The 23,367-nt window shown below is 41.5% G+C and overlaps 1 protein-coding gene across 8 annotated transcripts in view; it reads right to left on the bottom strand.

Annotated features, from left to right (window-relative positions):
* Positions 1 to 22,878, bottom strand: part of Scaf4 (SR-related CTD associated factor 4) — a 57,766-nt gene extending 34,888 nt beyond the window's left edge. For 4 of the 8 annotated variants that reach the window (XM_087899376.1, XM_087899366.1, XM_087899371.1 and 1 more), the window contains exons 1-3: positions 22,421 to 22,878; positions 1,369 to 1,452; positions 701 to 745 (exon numbers count right to left, since the gene is read on the bottom strand). In XM_087899376.1, the coding sequence (XP_087755502.1) occupies positions 701 to 745; positions 1,369 to 1,452; positions 22,421 to 22,450 (159 nt within the window). In that variant the 5' untranslated portion in view covers positions 22,451 to 22,878. The remainder of the gene's footprint in view (positions 1 to 700; positions 746 to 1,368; positions 1,453 to 22,420) is intronic. The other 4 variants (XM_085685739.2, XM_085685741.2, XM_085685740.2 and 1 more) reach the window with 1 other exon arrangement.
* Positions 22,879 to 23,367: the final 489 nt, after the last annotated feature.

Here is a 23,367-nt window from a genome sequence, read left to right as displayed (position 1 = left end):
TGAAATCATTCTCAGCTCTCTACTGAGAAAGATGGGCTAATTAAATACACTTTAAGATAAGACACAACCATGTAACTAAAAAAGTTTAATGTGATGGCAACAGGGAAAAGTCAGGGAAAAAAAGTAACTTTATTAAATTAAATTAAAAAGTAACTTCATCTAAAAAACTCACAGGAGAATTAAATGTCAACAGAGTGGATAGGCCAAAGGGTATGAAATAGGCAGGCCCTTAGGCTTGGGGAAAGGTCCCAACACAAAGACAACAAATTCTGTTGCCAGGTTTGACAGAAGTTGAGCGCCAAGCTTTTCTACAACATTCAAGGAATGGAATATGAAAAAAATACCTTGTAAAACTTTTGTGTTTAAGAATTCAATTACTGTTTTTTAAAAATATTCATTTTATGTGTATAGAGTTTCGTCTGTCTATGTACCATGTGCATGTCTGGGGCTTGAAGAGGCCAAAAGAATGCATAGGACTCCCTGAAACTGGAGTTATGGAAGAGTGTGAGCACCCATGTGGGTGTGAGGAGCGAACCCAGGTCCTGTGGAAGAGCCTTCAGTATTCTTAGCTTGTTGAGCCATGGCTCCAACCCCAGTAACTACTTTTTTCTAGAGTGTTTTTAGAAGCACACATCCAATCTCAATCCATACAACATGTGAATATATATCAAAATGAACATGGTAGTAATGAAATATTTACCTTTTTGATGAATTTCTCTACTATCTGAACAACATGCTTGTAAAGCTGAAAAAGGGGAAACCACAGCCAGGTTATACATTTCTACATCCCCAGTTAGTGAGAGCACTCGAAACCTTAAAAATTTTAATTTAAAAATTTAGCAATTAACTCAAAGAGCCATTAGAAATAGTTCAAAATCAACAACTGCAAAAAAAAAAAAAATCTTGAGAAAGGAATTAATCAAAACAGAAACAACATACTCCATTCCAAAGAGAATGAGCTTTCTTAATTGACCAACCTTCCTGAAGCAAAGTACCAGGTTAGCGCCACATGAGTAAAACATTTAAAACTAACTCGGGTAACTAACTTATTTCATTTCCCAAAGCCCACATTTTGACTTTTCTCACAGCTGCTTTGTAAGGACTAAAATAGTATAGTCACAAAGCTCTGGCAAAAGTTAACTCATGAGATAAATTCTGATGTTAAGAATATTTTAAATAATTCAAAATCGGAGCTGGCAAGATGGCTGAGTGGGTGTGGTGTTTGTTACAGAAAATTGAGCTGGATCCCTGAAACCCACATCAAGGTGGAAAAGGAGAACAGGCTTCAGAAAGCACTTCACTTGGCACGCCCCTCACCCCTGCCAATAATAAACACTTAGAAAGTATTTCCAAATTAAATATTCTTACCTTAATAGCTTTAATAGCAGCTTTAGTAATCAGAATCATCTTGGCTCTAGAGATGGGAGGTTTCATGTCCATCAGTGAAAAAAGCTTAAAAAACAAGAAATAAAGGTCAGTTCAGGGGTCAATCCCCCATTTTACAAAGATATTTATATCCACTGGCCTTTGTCGCTACAATTTATCACTTTGGCTACATATCCAACATCAGCAACTTTTCTATACACTATTCACCACGAAGAAAAGAAGAAAAGTATGAATACAAAGGCAAAAACATTTAAAAAGTTACAAAACTAGTCTTTTAAAAAACCAAAAAATCCGTGAAGGGAAACAATACACCTCCTCTGGACGGAGTCTGGCAGTAGTGTGATTTTTATGAATATTTAGTGTAATTTCAATTCCAAATCTTTATTGAGATTTTGAAGGACTTTCAATAACCTTAAGATCATTCAGACAAACACGTAAAAAGTCAAGTAACAGATTTAAAACACCATTACAAAAGATTCAAGTATCTGTGAGAATCAAAACTTCATGTGAAACCTGGCCGAGCACTCATAGTCAGACCAGTCCAATGACTCATTACAGAAATCAGGTAACCTCTTGATCCCCAAACATGCACTGATCTTCCCCCCAAATTAAATTTCTATACATTCAATAAATTAAATTCAACTAAGATGTTAATCAGAGTCCAAAAGGGTTATAAATATAAACCCTGAGATTAGGCAGTTTAAGATCTGAGGAAATGAGGCCTGGGTATGACAGTGAGCCTTTAATCTTCTCCATACTTGGGAGGCAGAGGCAGACAGACCCCCATGAGCTCCAGGTCAGCCAAGGATAGAGTCCCCATGCCTGGGGAGATGGTTCTGAAGCACAAAGACTGAGTAACCTCAAAGAAGCCGAAAGACTGAAGGTGCAAGACATGAGAGGTTGTCCTCTCTTGCACACATGTCTACACACATTCACTCACACACTCTTTAGGTAACAACATTCACTTGAAGAGCGGTCTAATGACTGTCAAGCACATTTCAGGGTTTTGTGAGCATCATCAACCTCCCATGAGCTATCTCCATTTCCTTCCAGCTACCACTAACGTTTCAAGTGTGTCTGTGCTACTCATACCAGGCTGACTAGACATAAACATCAGTCTAAAAAACAAGTCTCTTCCTAAGCCCGACCTGGCGGTGTGTCCTAAAAACTCACAATATCATAGCTCTTTAAACTAGGGACAGTGAGTACCTACACATAGAAAAGGCATGGGATGCTGGATATAGCCAATATAGGATTCAGATACTCTAAGCAGAAAAAGCTAGAAAATTTCTATAAATGTTAAGAAAATGGGAGAAATAACTTAAGATCTCACATACAAATTCATTTTCTGAAGAGATTTAAAAAAAAAAGGACTCACAACTCTAGCCACAGGGGATCCAGCCCCCTCTACTGGCTGTGTGCATGTGCAAATACCCCCCCCCCCCCGTCTCAAAAATGTTCTCCTTGAGAATAACACTAAATGGGAAAGTAGAAAACACACAGTAATGAGTGAAGCTAATCAAATCAGCGAACTACGACAAATTTAAGTATTTCAACTTAAAAACTCTAAAACTGATTCATAAACATACAGCACATTTACTATTCCTCCCATCTATGTAACTGAAAATAGGGAAAGGGCTGCAGCAAAGTTCATACATGAATCTCACTGCACATATTAAGTCTTATCAACAGTAAGCAAATCACTGTTTTCTTTTAAAATAAAGCCCAATGGGTGTACAAGACTGCTACTTCTTCCAAGCAAAAACAAACCATCGTTGTCATTTTAAAGCTAAAAGCACAGGCTATCATATACCAACAGTCAACATTTGGGCAAATGAGTAACAAGAGGTGCCTAAGGAAGAAAAGCATTACTTCCACATCTAGCATGCATAAGGTAGCAGGGTAACCTCATCGCCTTCAAGATCAGTTTACACATGACTCTTAGAAAGGTTCCACATTTTAGGTGATGCCCAAGAAGTGAATCTGAACTGAAGTGGTCAAATCTAGTCTTTTCTGAAGTCGATACTTCCTAATGGTGCATCCAATGCTGTTTATCAACTACATTTATGCAGAGAGCACTGACCATGATAGGGAGTTCAAGAGACAAAAAAACAAACAAACAAAACAACAACAACAACAAAAAAATCTACGCCAAGCAGGCATACTCTCCTCCCTGAATGTTGCATTCATTTGACAACAAAAGAGAATGTGGTCTGTGCACTCAACAGCCAGCAGATATGCAAATGGATCTTTAACACACTACTAACAGGTTCGTGTCTGAAACAAGTATCTTCCAAAGAAAGCTGAAGAGTTTGTGCTAAAAGGAAACCCAGAGTCTACTGAAAGTTAAGAAATACAACAAAGTACAATGAGCTGCACAAAGGAACATCAGAGCAAAGTGAAATCTTAAAACTCAAAAAAGCACCTAGCACTATCAGATACTCTAAGGCTAAAACACAAACCAAACCTTGTTCTTTCATATAGGACATGAAGCTTTTGCTCATTAGTGTGCATTTTTATGTGGCATGAATACAGGTGTGAGCACGTCATGGTACATGTGGTGGTGGGGGAAGAGGTCCGACAACAGAGGACTTTAGGTAGTCAGTTTTCTCTTTCTACTTTTGATACCAGGGACAGATTCAGGTTCTCTAATGCCTTTAAATAGCCCTTGCCCACTGAGTTACCTTGAAGACCCCAGACACGAGTTTTCAGTCGTAAGGATTGCATGTAAGCAGAAATATACTGGGGAGTTAATTTTTCACTCAAAAGTTCAAACATCACTAAACTCAGCATAGAGAGAGGCAGTAAGACCATCTTCAAAACTATTTATTTAGAGACAAGATACCACTGTGTATCTCTGGTTGATATGGATTCAATGAGTAGACCAGGTTAGCTTTGAAATTAGAGCCCCACCTGCCTTTGCCTCTCAGTGCCGGGATCAAAGTGTGTCCGTCATGCCTAGCTTATACTGTAGAACTGTTAAGCAGAGTCTCCAGGGACTCTGACTCTGCTTTAACAACTCTCCTTAAGTCTTAAGAGTTGTGAATTTGAAGTAATTGGAGGAAGAACGCTTTAGGAATGCTTCAAAATTGGAGATTTAAAGGTTATTTTATTATGAATTCAACTTCCTAAATGGAAATATCTAAAATTGTCCTTGTTAGTTTGTCTTTTTTTTCTTTTCCCGGTTTCTATGTCCACTCTTCCTCACGTGTACCAATCTCAATTTTGTTTTCTTTAATTAAAATCAATTATGCCAAGCCCAATACAAAAGTCCATGATGCCAGCTACTTGAGAAGCTAAGGAAGAGGTTACAAGTTCAAGGCCGGCCTAGGTAACTTAGTGGGACCTTGTCTCAAGATAGGAAGTGGATAAAAATAAGTGACAAATTGTTAATCTGTTTTCTATTTACAAGAAGCTTCTCTCATCTAAAGTAAATGACTTATTACTTAGTCCTTCCTCTCCTCATCTAGAGTCAAGTTGCAATTTAATAATCTTAAACAAAAAATCTGTCAGGGTCACCAGTATTGCCTGAGGAATCTCTCAGATTTAAAAAGGCTGGCCTTGTGACAATCCCCAACTTTGATTACAGCTACTGACTTTTCATAATTTGTTATTCTCGGTTAGAATAGAGACCCAATAATCAACTAACTGCCCACGAAGTTTGGCTAATGCTGAGAAAGGAAATCATGCCAGGCTCTGCTTACTTAAGAAAAGTTAAGTGTGGAATGCAAATATGAAAGCATGAAAGCATTAGTGCAGCGCGTAGTGGAAAGCAAATGCTCAGGAGGTCAGCTTACTACCAGGACACCTTGGAACCAGTTCAGCGTACTGTGCTGCGTTCCAAGCTACAGGCTGAAGTCACAACTAATGCACTTAATGCATGCATCCTGTGTCACTGGCTCCGCACTAAGGTCCCTTATAGAAAATGGCATAGACGCTGCATTTTCTCTGGGGTACTTTCAAGCATTTCTAGACCACTTATACTATCTAATACATAGCAAGTACTATGTAAAAAGAAGTGTTGAGATGCACTATTTAGGGAATAATGACAAGAAAAAAAGAAGCCTGTCTTACAAATGAGATACGAGATCAACAACGTTCAAGCACTTGGTGGTGGGACGGGAGATTCTCAAACACTGAGCAGCCTGAGCAGGCTGCCTGCATACCACCACTCACAGGAGTCCCAGCACTGCCCAACACACAGCCAAGTGAAGCCTCACCCTCTGGAACAGTCTACAGTTTTCACTCCAGGATTTTAAAGGCAAAACTAATAGACTCTGAGGTAGAACTGGGTCAAATGTACCTGTTTCACAAAATCTGCACTTTTGCTTGTGGGCACTTAACACATAACTCTAAGAGTAAATTATAAGTCTTCCTGTGGATTGTGGTTAAAAAATAGGAAAGCACTGATGGTGAGGCATTTTAAAATGAGAAAAATAAAGCCTAAATGTTAAAATGGAGAGAACAAAAGAAACTCAAGACTGGTTATTTCTAACCAATATTCAGTCTTGGCAAACAAATCTCAAGGGAAAAACAAAAATGAACCAATTTAAACACAAAGCGTGAAAATTATAAAAACTGTTATTCCAACATTGTCTAATATGGAAAAACATCAGACACTGAGGAACTAAGAGCTAAAAGACTGGACTTTAAATCTGTAGTCTGTACTGCTACCTACCTGTGAACAGTGAGTGTTCACAGATCACTTGGTACAGCTTCCTCCCCCTACAGGCCTGCATTTTCATTCATTTATCAATGGGAAAAGCCAACCACGAAGAAGGGTGAGGAGCCATGAACTCCTCTTACACTGATTAGCAGCAGACCTCAAAAGCACCAGAATGAGGAGTGGTTCTTTCTCTTTCCTAATGTTCGTTTGCACCAACCAGGCTGAGTCACTCTTTGTTCTATCAACTGTTAGGAAAGGCTACCTGTGACATGGTCTTCTCTCATGCTAGCCTGAGACACAAAGATCACTCCTCAGCCTCATTCCTTGCCCTGCCTTGTAAATAGACTTAGGACAAAGAACACAAGAATTTAGACTATGCTTCTTTTGGAATTCATTCACACTTGTGGATCAGATAAAGCAAATGGCATTCTACTAACTGCACAAACCTTGGCAAATGTCTTAGTTTTCTGTAACTGTACAGAATACTCCACACTAAGCAATTTTTGAAACGGTGTGCAGGGCAACTAACTACATTCTCAGCCCACTGTGTAATTTTTAAGGAACTTTTATTTTTACCCAGGGCCTCACTCGAACTGAAGACAATTCTCATGTTGCAATCTTCCAGCTGCAGGAAATTCCTTACAATTCCAGAAGCTGGATAGTTCAAGGTGTCCCTCTCTGGTGTTGTTCCATGGCATCTCATGGCAAAGGAGAGACAGTGAGAGAGCACAAAGAGAGGAGAGCACGGGATCAAGCTTTCTTCTTCTCTTCTTCTCTCAGGGCTGTGTGTGTGCTTGGTTTTTTGAGATAGGGTTTCTTTGTGTAGCCTTGGCTATTCTGGAACTAGTTCTGTAGATCAGGCTGGCCTCAACTCATAGAGATCCTCCTGTCTCTGTATCCCAAGTGATGGGCGTGTACCACCACTGACCAGCCTAAACAGCTTAACAACCTGTTTCATGATGATGGCATCAGCTTTCTGGTAACCCAACCACATCTAATTAGGCGTCATCTCCCAACGTACTTGTACAAACAGCATGAACATAATTCCATACACATGAACTTAATACATGTCATTCTAACTAACCATTCCAAACCACAAGTTTTTTCTTTAATTTGAAAAAAGCATATTAATAGTGCTCATTTTGCTTCCTAAGGTTGTCAAAACTAAATAAGGCAATGTACATATATCCCAAGCCTAACTCCTGGCATATAAGCACTCAGTAAATGAGCAACATAATGTCCTGAGAATCTTGGTATGTTTTTAAAAGGTTAATTTATTTATTATGTATAGTGTTCTGCCTGCATGTACGCCTACATACCAGAAGAAGGCATCAGATCTCATCACAAATGGCTGTGAACCACCATGTGATTGCTGGGGATTGAACTGAAGTCCTCTGGAAGGCAGCCAGTGCTCTTAACCGCTGAGCCATCTCTTCGGCCCAAGAATCTTGTTTTCCAATTTTTAAAAAATGATTAGTTTTGTCTGTGTACCTGCATGTGACTATGGGGTGGGTGAGTGTGTGTGTGTATGTGTGTGTGTAGTCAGAGCACATAGGTCACAGAACACTCTTCTGCCACTCCCTACCTTATTCCCCTGAAACAGGATCCCTCAGTGAACCTGCAGCCAAGCTCCAGGGATGCCCCTCTCTCCACTCACCACAGCAATAGCGTCACAATCATGCTTACACAATCTTACCAGCTTTCCACATGGTCCTCAAGTTTGCAGAACCAAGTGCTTTTATTTTTATACTGATGTGATAGTACCCAAATGCCACACTCAAATCTTTATAGTGAAAATACAGGAGTACCAAGATTTTAGTTAGTAACTCTTCTTCAATCAGTATCAGGGGTTACAGCAGTGTTGCTTGTACTGACCTAGATTTCAGCCTCAGGTAGAGTGGGGATCTCTCATGTGACAAAGTATTAAGTTGCCCACCATGCCCTGAATTTTGGAAGGCAGACTTTCATTAGCCAACATCAAAATGGTAGAAGGGCTGCACTCCCGGAGACTCGAGTAGAATTCATTCCTCGCTACTTCAGCTTCTCCTGGCTGACCACATGCCTATGTGCATGGCCTCTTTTTCCACCCTCAAGGCACAGCACAGTGCCTTCTCCCTCTCTGATCTTTGTTTGCCCTTTCTTCTTTCTGTCTCCTGTCATTCTTGGATAAGGACCCTTTATGATTATACAGGGCTCCCCTCAGATAACCCAGGATAATCACTCCATGTAGAGACCATTCAACCCCCAGTTTTCTGATACATAAGGTAACAGCACCAGGTTCAAGGAATCGCACACTGTTGGCACACAATAAAAACAAGAGAGGTGTACTCATTGTTTTAAATAAAACAGTGTTCATCCACATTGCTAACATCTGTGATTAACTTACTCCCCGGACTGCTTTCCACCATCACCTCCAACAAAACCCCATCTTCATGGTGATTTGCTGGGTTTTTATAGGAGTCTCTCCAATCTATCTATTTAGGTGTTTGGAAATCACTTTTTACTTAAGTCAACTTTCATCTCACTTTATGTGCTCACTTTGTATGCCTTAGACTAAGTCATATGGGGGGGGCTTATTTCTAGGATGACCTCAACTGATAGTCCTAATCCTAATGCTGTTTATTAAAACTACTTGATAACTTCATCTGATCTCTATTTTTCTAACTGATTCAGGATGAAGTCAGTCAATGGTCTTTCTTTCTTTTTTTTTTTAAAGATTTATTTATTTATTATGTATACAGTATTTTCAGTACTCTGCCTGCAGGCCAGAAGAGGGCACCAGATCTCATTACAGATGGTTGTGAGCCACCATGTGGTTGCTGGGAATTGAACTCAGGACCTTTGGAAGAGCAAGCAGAGCTCTTAACCACTGAGCCATCTCTCCAGCCCTCAATGGTCTTTCTTAAAAAAAAAAAAAAACTGTTAAGCAGTCTTCACTTGAGAAAACATCTTTTTCATGTTAATAAATGCTACTGAGAAAGTTCTGATGGTTGGTAACTAGCATTGACTAGATATCTAACAGAACTGGAAAAAATAAAAATGAACTGGCACAGACTCTATAAGTTCTACTCTGAAAATTAAGCCATCAAGAAAATGAAAATAAGTAGGGTATTGTATAACAGTCTTGCTGGGTGGTGGTGACACACACCTTTAATCCTGGCACTCAGGAGGCAGAGAGGCAGGTGGATCTCTGTGAGTTCGAGGTCAGCCTGGTCTACAGAGTGAGCTCCAGAACAGCTAGGACTGTTTCACGGAGAAACCCTGTCTTAAAAAAACAAACAAAACAAAAACCAACAACATTCAAGAAATTACATAGCAGTCTTAATTTTTAAAATGTTTATGAGTATCATTAGTATGTATCATGTGTGTCCTAGAACCAGATTTATGGGCATCTGTGAACGACCATGTATGTGCTGTGACTAACCCAGGACCTTGGAAAAAAACAAATGCTCTTAACATTGAACCACCTCTTCAGCCCCACTCTTAATTTTTAAAAGAAAGGTGTGTATATGTTCATGTATGTGTGTGTATGCCACCGAGGGCAGAAGTCAAAGTCAAATGTCCTTTACAGCTTGTTTGAGACACACTCTCACTGAATGCGGAGACTAGCTGACGGACCTGCCTCTGCCCTCCTGCACAGTGCTTCAGGGACGTGCTGCCACAGCAAGCACTGTAAGCATGAAGCCATCTCCCCAGCACCTTGAACATTTCTTTAATTCTTAAATTCCTTAAGTACTTTTTCCTTCTTGCGTTTCTTTCAAAAGGTCCTTAGCCCAACCTCTTTCCCTTAAACATAAAATATTTGTTTTTCTCAAATTTACTTCTCCTTTCCTATTATATAAACTCCAAGATGACAAAGCATTTTTTTCATTCTAGTCCTGTTATTTCTATTTAATTATAAATTTTAAGGAAAAAAAAACAAAAGCAAAAAAGAAACCCCAGTGAGATGGCAAAGGCACATGTCACCAAAGACTGAGTGAGTTGGATCCCCAGAACCACATGGAGGCGAGAACTTACTCCTGGAAATTGTCCTCTAACCCCCACAGGCTTCTAAAAGAGCCACACAGACATTCAGAGTGACAGACAGCTGCTGAAGCTTTTCAGTAAGTACAGGCATCAAGAGCATTCAATTCCACTCTTTCTCCTCTTTTGTACATTGACTCAGTGTATCAGATGCTTTAGTTCACACCAAATCAAAAACTAAAGTCAACACAACTGGGATGTTTAATAACAAACAAAATGACACAGACATTTCTTAACAAAAGGTAACAATCATTTCTGGAAAAATGCCTATCCAGCTAATTAGACCCAAAGACAATTTCACAAACTTACTGCTAGAACCATTAGGAGAAGGGTAGCGTGCAGTGCCTTCTGACACAGTTTCATGTTAGGGCTTTAACATGTCATTTACCAAAGCTATGTTTGAGAAAGTACTCTTCCTAATGTTGGGGAAGGCAAGCACAATAAAAACAAGCACTACTATGCTGTTCTACTGAAAGATGACTCTGGTGTACAGAGCTATTAAGAGCAGGGCTGGTGAGAAGGTCCCCCAAGGAAAAGTGCTTGCTGCTAAGCCTTGAATTTGAGTCTGATGCCCTAGACTCAAGGGTCCTGCAGATAAGTCCTTTGACCTCTCCACATGCTGTAGGCACATGCCTTCTTTCCATGAACACAACTAAAAAAGATTCAAGAGACAGTGAAACTGTCTACTACAGTAAACTCGATTAACAAAGGAAACATCAATGAACAGTAAATAAACGAGCAACCCTATCAAGCAAAACTCAAAATAAAAATTAAAATGAACTATAATTCTTCATCTATCTATAGTGGTGAGTCCAGCATAAAGTCAAAAGGTGGTGAGACATAGCTGATGCCTTTCAATTCCTCAGAAAAATATGAAGTTATAACAGAACGAAAAAACAAATAAGACCCCATAACATTCAACAAATTCTACCTCCAGAAATGTACCCAAGGCAATAATGATATGCTCCCAAAGTTCTCGCAGTTACTATCCAGAAAAGAAATAAAACAATCCCGTTACACAGGGAAACACAGTTGAGACTATGTCTTCAAAGGGGAAAAATCCCAATGTAAGCAGAAGGGAAAGAAATACTAAAACACCTTACTTAAAATGAACAGGTATAACATTTAGTGGGATTTCATTTCCCTTTCATTTTCTAATTTAAATTTCCCTAATTTGCACTTGTTTCAAAATAAAAAACGTTACATTAATGGGTTCAGAAGTTAATTTTAATTTGGGTCTAAGACACACACACAAAGCAGAGGCAGCAGGGCAGAGGTGGCACCCACATTTAATTCCAGCATTTGGGAGGCAGAGGCAGGTGGATCTCTGTGAGTTCGAGGCCAGTTTGGTCTACAAGAGCTAGTTCCAGGAGACATCCAAAGCTACAGAGAAACCCTGTCTCGAAAATCCAAACAAAACAAACAAAAACTTCTCTTTTTGAGGTAAGGTTTAGCTTTGAAGATAGCCTCAAATTAAAGTTCTGCCTGCCTCCGCCTGAGTGCTGGAGCTACAGATATGTGCCGTGTCTGTTTTTTAAAGTATTTTAAACGTAATTAAATGAGTGTGCAGGCCTTCAATTCCAGCAGAGGTAGGCAGATCTCTGTGAATTCAAGGCCAGCCTGATCTACCTAAAAGTAAGAGCTCCAGGACAGCCAGGGCTGTTAGAGAGAATCCATCTTGAAAACCCAAAACTAGTTAGTCAGTCGGTCAATCAATCAATCAATTAATCAAAGGCCAACTATAGAGACTCATTAGTATCAGGTATGACTTGTCCGCGGAATAAATTTTATTTGAAGTTAACAATTTAAACTGCTTGGAAATTCTGGAAGGTTGTAGTGCTACAATACTGAACTTAGCTATATATTGCCAGCTATACTTGGAAAGCTTTAATAATACTTTTTAAAACTACAATAAAAAAATTCTCTTTAAAATCTTACCAGAGCTTTGCGGATATAGAACACAAATATGGGAAACTACCGTTTTAAGTGTATTTTATTGACATCTGTGTATTAAAGGAAGGATCCTTTTAAGTACTAGTATCTTATTTTTGTGTAAATTCCATTTTCTGGTGTCAAATCCCTTGAAGCCTAGATGTTTAAACCAATCCTTTTCCAACTGCTTAGAGCAAGGTATGTAGACAGGCCAATCATAAACAGAAAAAAAAAATTTAAAATAACTAGGAGAAAGATATTGTATTACTGCACTGTTCCCATGAGCAACGTCTTGAATTCTTTTCCTCCCCTTCCTTCTGTTCTTGGTACTAGGGACCACCCCTGGGACTCCACGTTTGGCAAGAATTCTCACACCAAGATGCACTCCAATCCAAGACCTTTAGTTTGCTGTAAATAGTGCATTTCCCCACCAACTTCTTTATAAACCAAGTCCTCAGATTTCCACACATTTCAAACCAGACACTTTTACAGTAAAGATACACATAATGCTCTCCAGAACCTTCCTCCCTAAACCCAAGCGCCCAGAATCCTCCTCCCTACATTTCTTTCCACTTCTCAGTTTCCCACAAATGCATCAAATTTCCTAATTCTAGACCTCAGAGAAACATTTTACAAAATAAGCTCATGTAAATGTAAAAGTTAGTTAGTTTTCAAAGTAATTTCCGATGAGCTGCCCTAAACTATACCCCCAATTTATGCTTCATTTTGGAGAACCTCCTTTACAATTTCCAAAAATCTATCCTGCATTCATTTTTTTCACTTCAGAAACAAGTGCACTTCCCTCACCAAGATTTTAGCCATTCAGTCCCAGTTTCCAATGCCAGGCCTTTTCCACTCCTTACCCCCATTTTCACCAAAATGCAGTCAATCCAAAACTTTTCACTTGCTCAAGAAATGTGCCAGAAGATGCTCCTAGTAATGTATGGGGCTGGCAGGATGGGTAAGCAAGTAAAGGTGTTTATGGCCAAGCCTCTGCCCTCCACATGCACACTGTGGCACCTGCACATACCCCATCATACACACATAATAATTTCTTAAAATGTCAGTGTTTTACCCATGCCACTGCTCTACTTCATTAACACGGCACCAGGTTTCAAGATCAGGTTATTATTAGCTTCACTAGTGAACTTGAACTCATAATTCTCAATAGAATTACCTATGAAGAAATATTTTCATGAAATATTTCCTCCTAGACTTCAATAGAGAAAAATATTTGATTTAAGGATATAAAATCATTTTACTAGAAGAAAACAAAGTTTTAAAGTTTTTAAAAGCATTAGACAGATATATAGCATTGGCTATAGCACATGGCTGATATTTAATGAGCAAGCACAGTATCTCCACTCCTGTTTTTCCTCGAAGTGTCTCCTCTGGTAACTTCTTATAATATACTTTGAATAAACTTTAGATTCAGAATCATCAAAGGATTTACAAAGTCATGAAGCTGGCTAATAGATATTGTTTTCAATCTGACAGAAAACCAGATCAAGCAAGAAAACAGTGAAATGGCACGTTGTAATATTTTTGAGTTTTTAAAGTTTTGAAATATAATTTATATAACAAAACTACATTCTAAGAATATACAATTAACTGGTTTTTAAAATACTGGACAACGGTGGGCCTTTATAAAAATCTGGACAGTCACAATGGTGGCACACATGTTATTCCAGAACTTCAGAGGCAGAGCCAAGCATGCTACAAGCTCAAAAACTGTCTAGGCTGCAATGTTACAAGCCAGTCAAAACTGCAAAGGGAAAAAAGGTACGCAGTTTTCAGTGCCCACAAGGTGGCTCACAACTGTCTGTGACTCCAGTCTCAGATGCAGCTCACATAGCAGGTAATCATCCATACCAATCAATGAATGAAGTATGTTGGGTATATATGTGGAAGTCAAAGGTCAACAATACATGCCTTCCACCTTCTAGAGAGAGCTTGCCTCTCACCAAACCTGGAGCTCACCAGTTCAGCAAGGCTAGCTGTCTACAAAGTTTCAGAAATCCTCATGCTCTTACCACCCCAGTGCTAGGGTTACAGGCATGTACTACCAAACCCAGCTTTTATGTGGGTCCTAGGAGCCACATTCAAGTCCTTATGATTGCATAGCAAACACTTTACCAAGACAGCCATCTCCCCAGCCCAGACATTAATTTTTAAAAAATTCCTTGCTTCCTAAGAGTTATATAGCTCCATGGTTAAGAGCACTTGCTGCTCTCACAGAGGAACCAGGTTCAGTTTCCAGTACATACATGGCGACTCACAGCCACCCGTAACTCCAGTTCTAGGAAATCTAACAGGTCTCTGCCAGTACTGTGCACATGATGCACATACATACATGCAAGCAAAATACTTATACACATAAATACAAAAAACTTAAAACTTAAAAGACATGTATAATAATAATGTAGTAACAACACCCTATACAGGTAGGGTTTTATAATTTTGCTTCAGTTAAAAATTAATGCTGACCAAGAACAAGGAAAAGACAAAATGGAAACCTCATGATAAAGTACAGAAAGACTTGAAGTCTTTCAGAGGGCAATGACAGACTGCAAAGTTGCTAAGTCCTGCTCTAACACAGCAGCAGACTTTAGAGAGGGACCATGACACCAGGGAGAATAGCAAGGGATATAGCGGATCAGGTCTAAACACAATAAAGCTTTGGTTTTTTTTTCTTTTACCATTATATATTTGCAATAATAACATCAGGAATAAAATAACCCCCCACCTCACCCTAGTTATCTCGTTCATGGAGACTTCTAAGTCTTACAGACTAGTGCAATGGTTACTGCTAAGATTAACCAATACTTCAATGCCTTTAGTATGAATCTACTCAGTGCAAATTCATCAGGAAATACCTACTTCCCCACCTCAAGCTGCCAGTTCAAATGCATTCACTTTCAAAGTACGAGGATAGAGAACTGAGGTTTGCTTGGGTTCCGTGTCTCCAGTTTTGTGATAAACCTGAGTGTGCTTGAACAATATTCAGACTATGCTGCTATGTGAATGCCTCCTCCCCAAGATTATGCTTCTAATATATTTTCAAAGAGCCAGAACCAGCTTTGAACAAATATATTGTGAATATTAAGCTTTAAAACTAAAGGTTCATAAACAAAAATATGCAGATAGTCATTACTAAATGACAAACAGCAACCGGGAATTTATGTAGAAGTGTGTAGTGGTTAATAAACACAGTAGAAGCAGACATATGCCTTCGGGGTGAAAATCATCAGTGAATTAAAGAACAAATGTGTGTGATGTGTGGAGCGTATGTGGAGGCCAGACAACTTTATGGACTTGGTTCGCTCTTTTCAAATTTACTTTAGCCTCCAGGGATTAAACCCAGATGACACTCAAGAACAAGTACTTTCACTTGCTGAGCCATCCCACAGACCCCAGTAAGGGTAACTTTTTGACCAAGACGACAACCGACACTAAAATCAATGCTGTACACATAGATGACGTTAGGACTTCTCAATCTTACAGTCACGTAGCCTTTTTACACATTGTTAGCGGCAAGCAGGGACTTCCTGTCTCTTCACCTACTCATTTATGGACAACTCTGTAATTCATTTTTTCTTTAAAGATAAGATAAATCTAGTCATTTAACTGTCTACTGAACAAAAATATGTAAAGCTTAAATTTAGTAGCCACTGATAAAATAAGCTTAAAACCTGAAGAGATTAGTATACTATTATGTTATTAACAACCACTGTTAACAGTTAACACACTGTTGTGGCATTTCAATTGTATTTTAATAAATAAAGCTTGCTTGGGGTTCAGAGAGTAAAACAGCCACACATTGGTCAGCCTCATAGCCAGGCAATGGTAACACACACCTTTATTCCCAGTAGCCACACTAGTTGCCATAGAAACCAGGTGGTGTACTCCTTTAATCCCAGTCCTAGAGAAGATTAAAATCCACAAGGAGACAGCTCTCAGTCAGTCTCATTCTGAGATTCCTGGAAGAAGGACTGCCATTTCAAACTGAGATTGAGGTAAAAGCCAGTAGGTGGCTGCTTTGCTTTTTGGATCTTCAGGTTGAACCCCAATTTCTCTCTCGAGTTTTCATTAGTCATTTTTAATATACTGCTTCAATACACACCAAGTTTTACTACTCTAAAAATACGTATCAGGTACTAACCAACCATACTTTCCACTGTGATACTTACCTGTAACTGGTATGTGTAAAAAGCCTAAGTTTTTGTGTTTTTTTTTTCTTTTTGACACAGGATTTCTCTGTGCAATCCTAGGTGCCCTGGAATTCACTTTGTAGAACAGGGCTGGCCTCAAACTCAAGAGACCCACCTGCCTCTGGGATTAAAGGCATGTACTACCATGCCCAGCCAAATTTCTTCTCTGGTCATTTTTATCCAAGTATCTATTATGTCTGAAAAATGATTCTGTGGAAATGGATGTTTAGGGGGGGGGGGGGGGAACTACATTGAGTGTCAACTATTCTGCCCATCTAGGGTCTGTTCCAGCTGAGATTAGTGATCGCATGGATTATACCAAGATGTTCCAACTATCCAAACACAATTGAGAACTTTCGAGAGGTAAATGGATAGTACAATTTTAATGAACCTGATGATCACTTATCACTGATAAAAACAACCCTACTTTTCAATTCTTAAATGTTTCCCCGAGTTTCACTGCTTTTCAGACTAATGAGCGAGCGCTACATGGTAAGGGAAATAAACACACCAGTAAGAGCTTTAACTATAAAGCAAGGAATGTAATCTGCAAGCCACACAAATGCTTCAGGGTATATAATAAACTGTTATCAAGGTATATTTAAAATTAGATATAAATGTGTACAGACCTACAATTTGTTTCTGGTTTTAAAGAAACAAAACCACAATATTGACATCTTTCTATGATCAGGTATAGATTATCCCCAATTCTATTTCACTGTATTTAGAAAACAAACCTTTTTTTTTCTCTCTCTTTCTTTCTTTCTTTCTTTCTTTCTTTCTTTCTTTCTTTCTTTCTTTTTTTGTTCTTTAAGACAGGGCCTCTGTTGCTTTGGAACCTACCACGAAACATGCTCTTGCTGACCAGGATGGCCTTGAACTCACAGAGATCCACCTGCCTCTGCCTCCTGAGTGCTGGGATTAAAGGCATGCACTACCACCACCCAGTTGAAACATTTCTATTACTCTTAACTTTATCTCTAAATCAATTACTTATGTAGGTAACTTTTTCCAGAATAAAATACTTGACAAAAATGTTAAAGAGGAACATATTTTTGCCTCAAACATTAGGGATAAATAGGAGAATAGGGAACAGAAGAAAACTGTAAAAAGATCCAACCCCCCCACCCCAGAATAACAGCATCCTGCAGTCAGATGCAATAACAAACTAATAGTTTCTATCCCTTCACACAATAAAAGCATTTTGAATTTTTTTTAAGTCAGATCTCTCAAAAAAGAATGATTCACATAGCAGGTTAAAATACAGGAATAGCCTCATCAGAGATCTAAATTCCACTGAACAATCATGACCAGCAATTACAGTGAGGAGCAGCAAGCTCCCTACTTACCAGGATACTCAGGTAAGTGCCGAGTTAAGACCGACAGTAGAACATCGTAACAAATATTCACAGCTTAACTTGTCTGACTTTAAATATAAAATGAGGACTAAACTACTCATTTTTCCCTCACTGTACGCTGCTAAAACTCTCAGAAAGCCCTTTCCACGGTCTGAGTTCAAATCCGTATTCCTTTTTAATTCAGAGCTTTTTCAACAGAGCTTCTGGCTGCAGCTGCATCAATGGTCCCCATGCTGTATGCTCAGTTTAAATTTCTAACACATACAGAAACACAGTTTGCTGTGGTCCTTCACATTTATTACTAAAGGAGTCACACTGAAGAGTACAGCTGCCAGAGTGGATGCGCACAGGAGCACACTCAACAAAGCTTACTGCAATTTATCAGCAAACATGGATTCTCTATAGAATTAGTTCGTGAGCATGTTTACGAATATGCACAATAAGCAACACAAGTACACACATAGACTCTGTCTTTATTGTTCACAGGTCTCAGATTTCATCATTTGCTTGTCTCTGCTGAAAGTAACACTTGGGTGAGGACAATGAGAAAAGGGACTTTTTAAAATTGAAAATAACTCATATTTTCATTTAAAAATTGTTTTCTATATTTTTATATCTTAAAGATCTTAAAATTATAGATAAATGGGGAGGCCAGGATATGTTACTTTTTAAAGCCTAAGTTTATAATTAAAGGATTAAAAAATCCTGTAACTTCCTACCTCCTTAGTACTGGGATTAAAAGCATGCGCCATCGCTGCCTGGCTAAGAATTTCTATAACTTTCATTAATTTTAGAAACTTCAAGAGAGCTGAAAAGATTGCCTGGAGGTTAAGAGCACTGGTTGTTCTTCTGGAGGTCCTTCGTTCAATTCCCAGCCACCACATGGTGGCTCACAACCATCTGTAATGAGATCTGGTGCCCCCTTCTGGCCTGCAGGCACACATGCAGGCAGAACACTGTATATATAATAAATAAATAAAAAAAAATAAATCTTAAAAAAAGAAACCAGCAAAATTTTAACTTTTCACATTGAGGAAAAGCACATAGTAGAGCACAAAGTACTGGCTATAGAGGACCTGCCTTGGTTCATTTTTCTCAAGACTTAGAGGTGTGTCTTCAAGAGAATAAAGCACCCAAATACCAAGATCATGAGTGCCTTTGGTAACATCACCTCTCTTCTTCACCATCATAAAGACAGACTTCCTTGACATCATTCCCAGTCTGTCCCTGTCCTTTTATCCCTCACCTCCTTCTCTTGACATCATTCACAATCTGTCCCTTTCCTTTTGACCCTCACCTCCCTTCTCTTGCTGCCTTAAAACTACTACTTCTTAACCTTCCCTGAATATGCTCCATTCTCTCCTTTACAGTTGATTTCAAGTAATACTGATGTTCTGTCTGTCTATGCACCAGAGGCCCCTCCTTTTATCTAATAGAGACAAGGATATGCGTTGGACTACTCCAACCGCCCAATCTCAGACAGAGCCTACCTTCTTATCAAGACTAAAATCCTATGGTGTAGTATGCATAATAAACACACAGCTTGCCATTCAACAGTTCTAGTATATATACTGTTAGCCTCTCTCCCTTTCCCACCCATAAAGCAGCCGTTTCCTCTAAACGCTTAAAACCAAACCACCAAAGACTCATATTTCCTTATCCATTCAACCCTAAACTTCAAATTCTATTTCCCTTAAAAGGTTCAGTGGTCTAAATCTTTAATCTGTTGACCACTCCCTTGGTAGTCTACAAAGCTTATCAGTTTAGCAGAGAGATCTACCTTCAAACCCTGGCTCTGCCATTAGTTTAGAAATGTGCCCTTGTATGAATTATTATTCAACATATTTGAAAATCAGCCTCTCCAAGGACAGCCTGATCTACAAAGTAAGTTCCAGGACAGCCAGGGCTATTACACAGAGAAATCCTGTCTCCAAAGAAAGAAAGAAAACCAGCTTCTCTGTATGTAGCTGGATGTCTGTGCAAGGCTGCAGAAAGATGTATCTGTTAAACTAGACATATATAAAGTACGTAACAAGGCAAATATGCTAGAGTAGGTATTTTCGTTCTCTCCCCTGCACCCTGGAATTTTTGCCAGCACCCATCTGAGAGAGGCTGTCCCTGTTTTGGCTACTTCTCACTCTAAATACTACATGCCCGATTGCTTGCCAAAAAGATCCATGACTATTCCACACAAGAGCAACTTAACCTATTTCAAAACCAAATCCATGTTGATCTCCGTTAAACATACTTTTGAAGACTGACTTGTACTGATAGTACCGTCACTACCACAGCATACAGAACACAATGACAAAGGTGTTTACACAACTACCAGACACCAAGGTCCATGAATTCCTTTGGCCCATATCCTTCTATGCCTCTCCCAAACTACACCTGCCTCTCCCACAAAACACCACACCACCACAAGCTAAACACAATCTTGCTACTGTACTACTTAAAACTTTCAATGTTTCCCCACAGCCTAAACATGAAATTCAAATGCATTAAACATGACCCTCTAAACTACCATCCTTACTTTCCGGCAGCTCCCAGAGTCAAACCACTTCTCACATCTCAGACCTGCTGCCCCTTCAAACTGTCTCTCACTTTCTCTGAAATCCTAACTGATACCATTCCTTCTCCTTCTAAGTTCTCACTGACACCTACTGGATACCCGGCACACACAGAGCCCAAAAGAAAAACTTAGCTAGAGTTCTATCAGATAGACCCCTAAGTGACAAAACAGATTTTTCTCAGGGTTAAAGAGACAACTGAAGAAAAAACAGCCGAGCATGTTTAAGAAAACATTAGATTTGAGAGAGCCAATACCACAAGGACCCAGTCAGTAACAGTTTCTGAACAGGGAGAAATAGTAAAGAAGTACTACAAATCAAAAAGGCAGAACTAGGTTTTATTTTGCAACTTAGCAGAAACAATTGGCATTGGAAACATACACCTAACAAATTGGGCTTCAAGTTCATAAAGACGAGGAATAAAAGGAAAATGAACATGAGAAAATGCTCATTGTGCCATTTAAAAGGTCAAAATATCATTTCCCCTTCTCAATGTGCAAACATCCCTAAGTTTGGTATTTCAAAGCAATTATTGCAGTTTCAGGCTATATCCATTCTAAGCCTCAAACTCTATTATCCTTAGAAGGTTTAGCAGCCATTAAGTCTTAATCTGTTGACTACTCTCCTGGTATTCTACAAAGCCTAAATGCAGAGGTTAATGTTGCTACCTTAACAAAGTACTTGGTATCACCTTCCACAATACCTTAAATCAGGATTGAATATTCCTGGCCTTTAAAAGCACACTAAAAAATCCTTGTTCATTAAAAACACAAGTTAGTTTTCATCTTGGGAGGTGTGCCTGAAATCTTAACGACTCTGGCATTTGTGTAAACTCCCATCTATTCAAGAACGGTTTGCCAGGCACCTGCTACCATGGGGGGGGGGGGATTTGGGAAAAAGAACTGAAACACTGCCCTCCAAGAGACAAATGTCCTAGGCAATGCCACAAAATCAACGCTGAACTCTGGAATATCTGGAGCGTTATTACCAATTTTCTGGCAACCCAAATTCTAGAAATATTATTTGGCTTTTTTGAAAATCACCCCTAGTGAACCTCCTCAATTCACTTTCTAACACCAGGTGCCAGTGCTGCAGTCTGTGAAGACGTGTACTCATCAGCTGAGGTACGGGGGGAGGGCGGTCTGTACAGCAATAAATATTCTCAACTGCGGGATTAACTGGAGGGTCCCCTACTAGGTCACTACAAATCGAAAGGGGAGTAACACCTCAATCCTATTGCAAGTTCAGCCACAGAAATCTTATCGTGCGATGGAGCAAATTCTGACACCACATCAACACATGTCAAACTAAGACATCAGATTTCTTCAGTGCTGGTTTATCTTTAGTATTTGAAACGGGAAACATAATCCAACTCAACCCACAATATTTCCAGTCTGTAACTGCGTTTTAAAGCATCAATGGTCGTCTCCTCCTCCCAAACCCATTCAGATAAATAAGACGGTATGGACTTTATGCTCCCAAAGCAGCACCTAGGACGATCGGAGACAGTACTAGAGAGCTTTAAGGCGGCAGGCAGCTTTGTTCCCGGTTTTGGAGGTTTTCACGTGTAAACGTTCCTGAAGAATGGAGCTGAGGACTAAGTACTCCGGGAGGAGAGAGAGTGCGAGGGTGAGCAAGCAGAGAATCTCACAGCCTTTCTCGCCGACTAAGGCGGGGCAAATACTCCGCTCTCCCATTCAACTTTTCAGGTGTCACGTTGTTGAGAAAGGGTACGTTCCAGACTCGAGAGGCTAAGGAATCACCTCTCTATGTTTATTTGTGAGCGTGTCAGGCCAGGAGGCAGGAGGAGGGTAGTAGATACCCTCTCTAACTCTCTCTCTCTGCCAGCCGGCCGGGATCAGAGTCCAGCGGCCGACGCGCGGCGGCCTGAGCAACAGGAGAGCGCAGGCGGCGGCGGCCACCCCGGCCCCCAAGCCCGCAGGAACTCCCGCCCCTAAGCCCGCCCTCCCGTCCGCGCTCCGCTGCAACCCCTGGCGGGACCTCGGCCCCGCCGAGCCGATAACCGGACCGGGAGCACAAGGGCCACGTTGGAGGAGCCGGGGCCGGCGCAGGCCGGAAGGGGGCGAAGGGGGCATGGCGGGGGAGGGGCGCGGGGTCAGCCCCCCACCGCGACCTCTCCTCAGCTTCAGGCCCGCCGTCCCGGAACCCCGGGCAGGAAGCGTCCCCGCCCCGAGTCGGTGCTCGAAAAGCCCTCGGGCAGCGGGAGAAGCGGCCCGCTTGGCCCGTAGCAGCCCTGCCCCGAGCACCCCTCACCTCCTGGTTGAAGGCGTTGACGGCGTCCATGTTCGCGTTGCGGCGGCGGCTGCTCCGGGCCCGCCGGTCACATAGACCTCGCGCCGCGGCGGAGCAGGGCCGGGAGCCGGCAGGGCCTGGGGCGTGGGGGGGGAGGAGGAGGACAGGAGGCGACGAGCGGCGGAGGCCGAGGCCGAGCAGGAAGGGGCTGCGGCCGAAGCGGCGAGGCCGGGCCGGTCGAGCGCAGTCAGAAGCGGCGGGCCCCCACTCAGTCCCGTGCGCCGGAGGAGGGAAGGGAGGCGGCGGCAGCGCGGGGCTCCAACATGTCCGTTTGGCGGTGGCGGCTGCGCTCTGCGTCGCGCTGACACGGCCCCCCGCGCCCTCACGCACTGGCCCACACTGGCCGGGCCGGCTAGCGGGCGGGCCTCTCTGTCTCTCGCCTCTCTTTCGCCAGCAGGATGGCGGCAGCGACCCGAGTGCACGCCGCGCGGGGCACCCTGGGACAGCTCGGGCCTCCAAGCGCTTCCTGCGCACGGCCCCGCCCCGCTCGCGCTTGGCTCCGCCCACGCCCGGCCCACGCCACGCGCCGGGGACCCAGCGTGTGACGGGGCTACGCTGGGCGCCTTCCCGCCGGTGGTGGTGGCGGAGAGAGCAGGTCTCTAGGGCTCACGATCTGGACGAGGGCTCGCCGGGTGCATGTGTGTGGTGCCATCGTGCCCGGGCAGGACTTCACCCCGCTGCTACAGCAAACAAAGCGCGGAGGGCGAGCGTGTGCAGTTTCCTAAACTCCCTGCTGCGACCTCACCCGTGCCGGCGCTCACCCAACTGCCTGGGTTCCGGCTGTGCGCCCGCAAGGACACCCATGCGGACCTGGAGGAAGCCTTGTGCGGCCTCCGAGGACTGGGCTTCCGAACCCCTGACGCTAATTTCCCCCAACCCGGTTGTTTCGTTCTCGGTAGAAGCGCTGC

This window comes from Myodes glareolus, chromosome 2 (genome assembly GCF_982192425.1).
Source record: "Myodes glareolus chromosome 2, mMyoGla1.1, whole genome shotgun sequence".
Taxonomy (NCBI): Eukaryota; Metazoa; Chordata; class Mammalia; order Rodentia; family Cricetidae; genus Myodes; species Myodes glareolus.
This window is presented reverse-complemented; position numbering and strand designations above follow the sequence as displayed.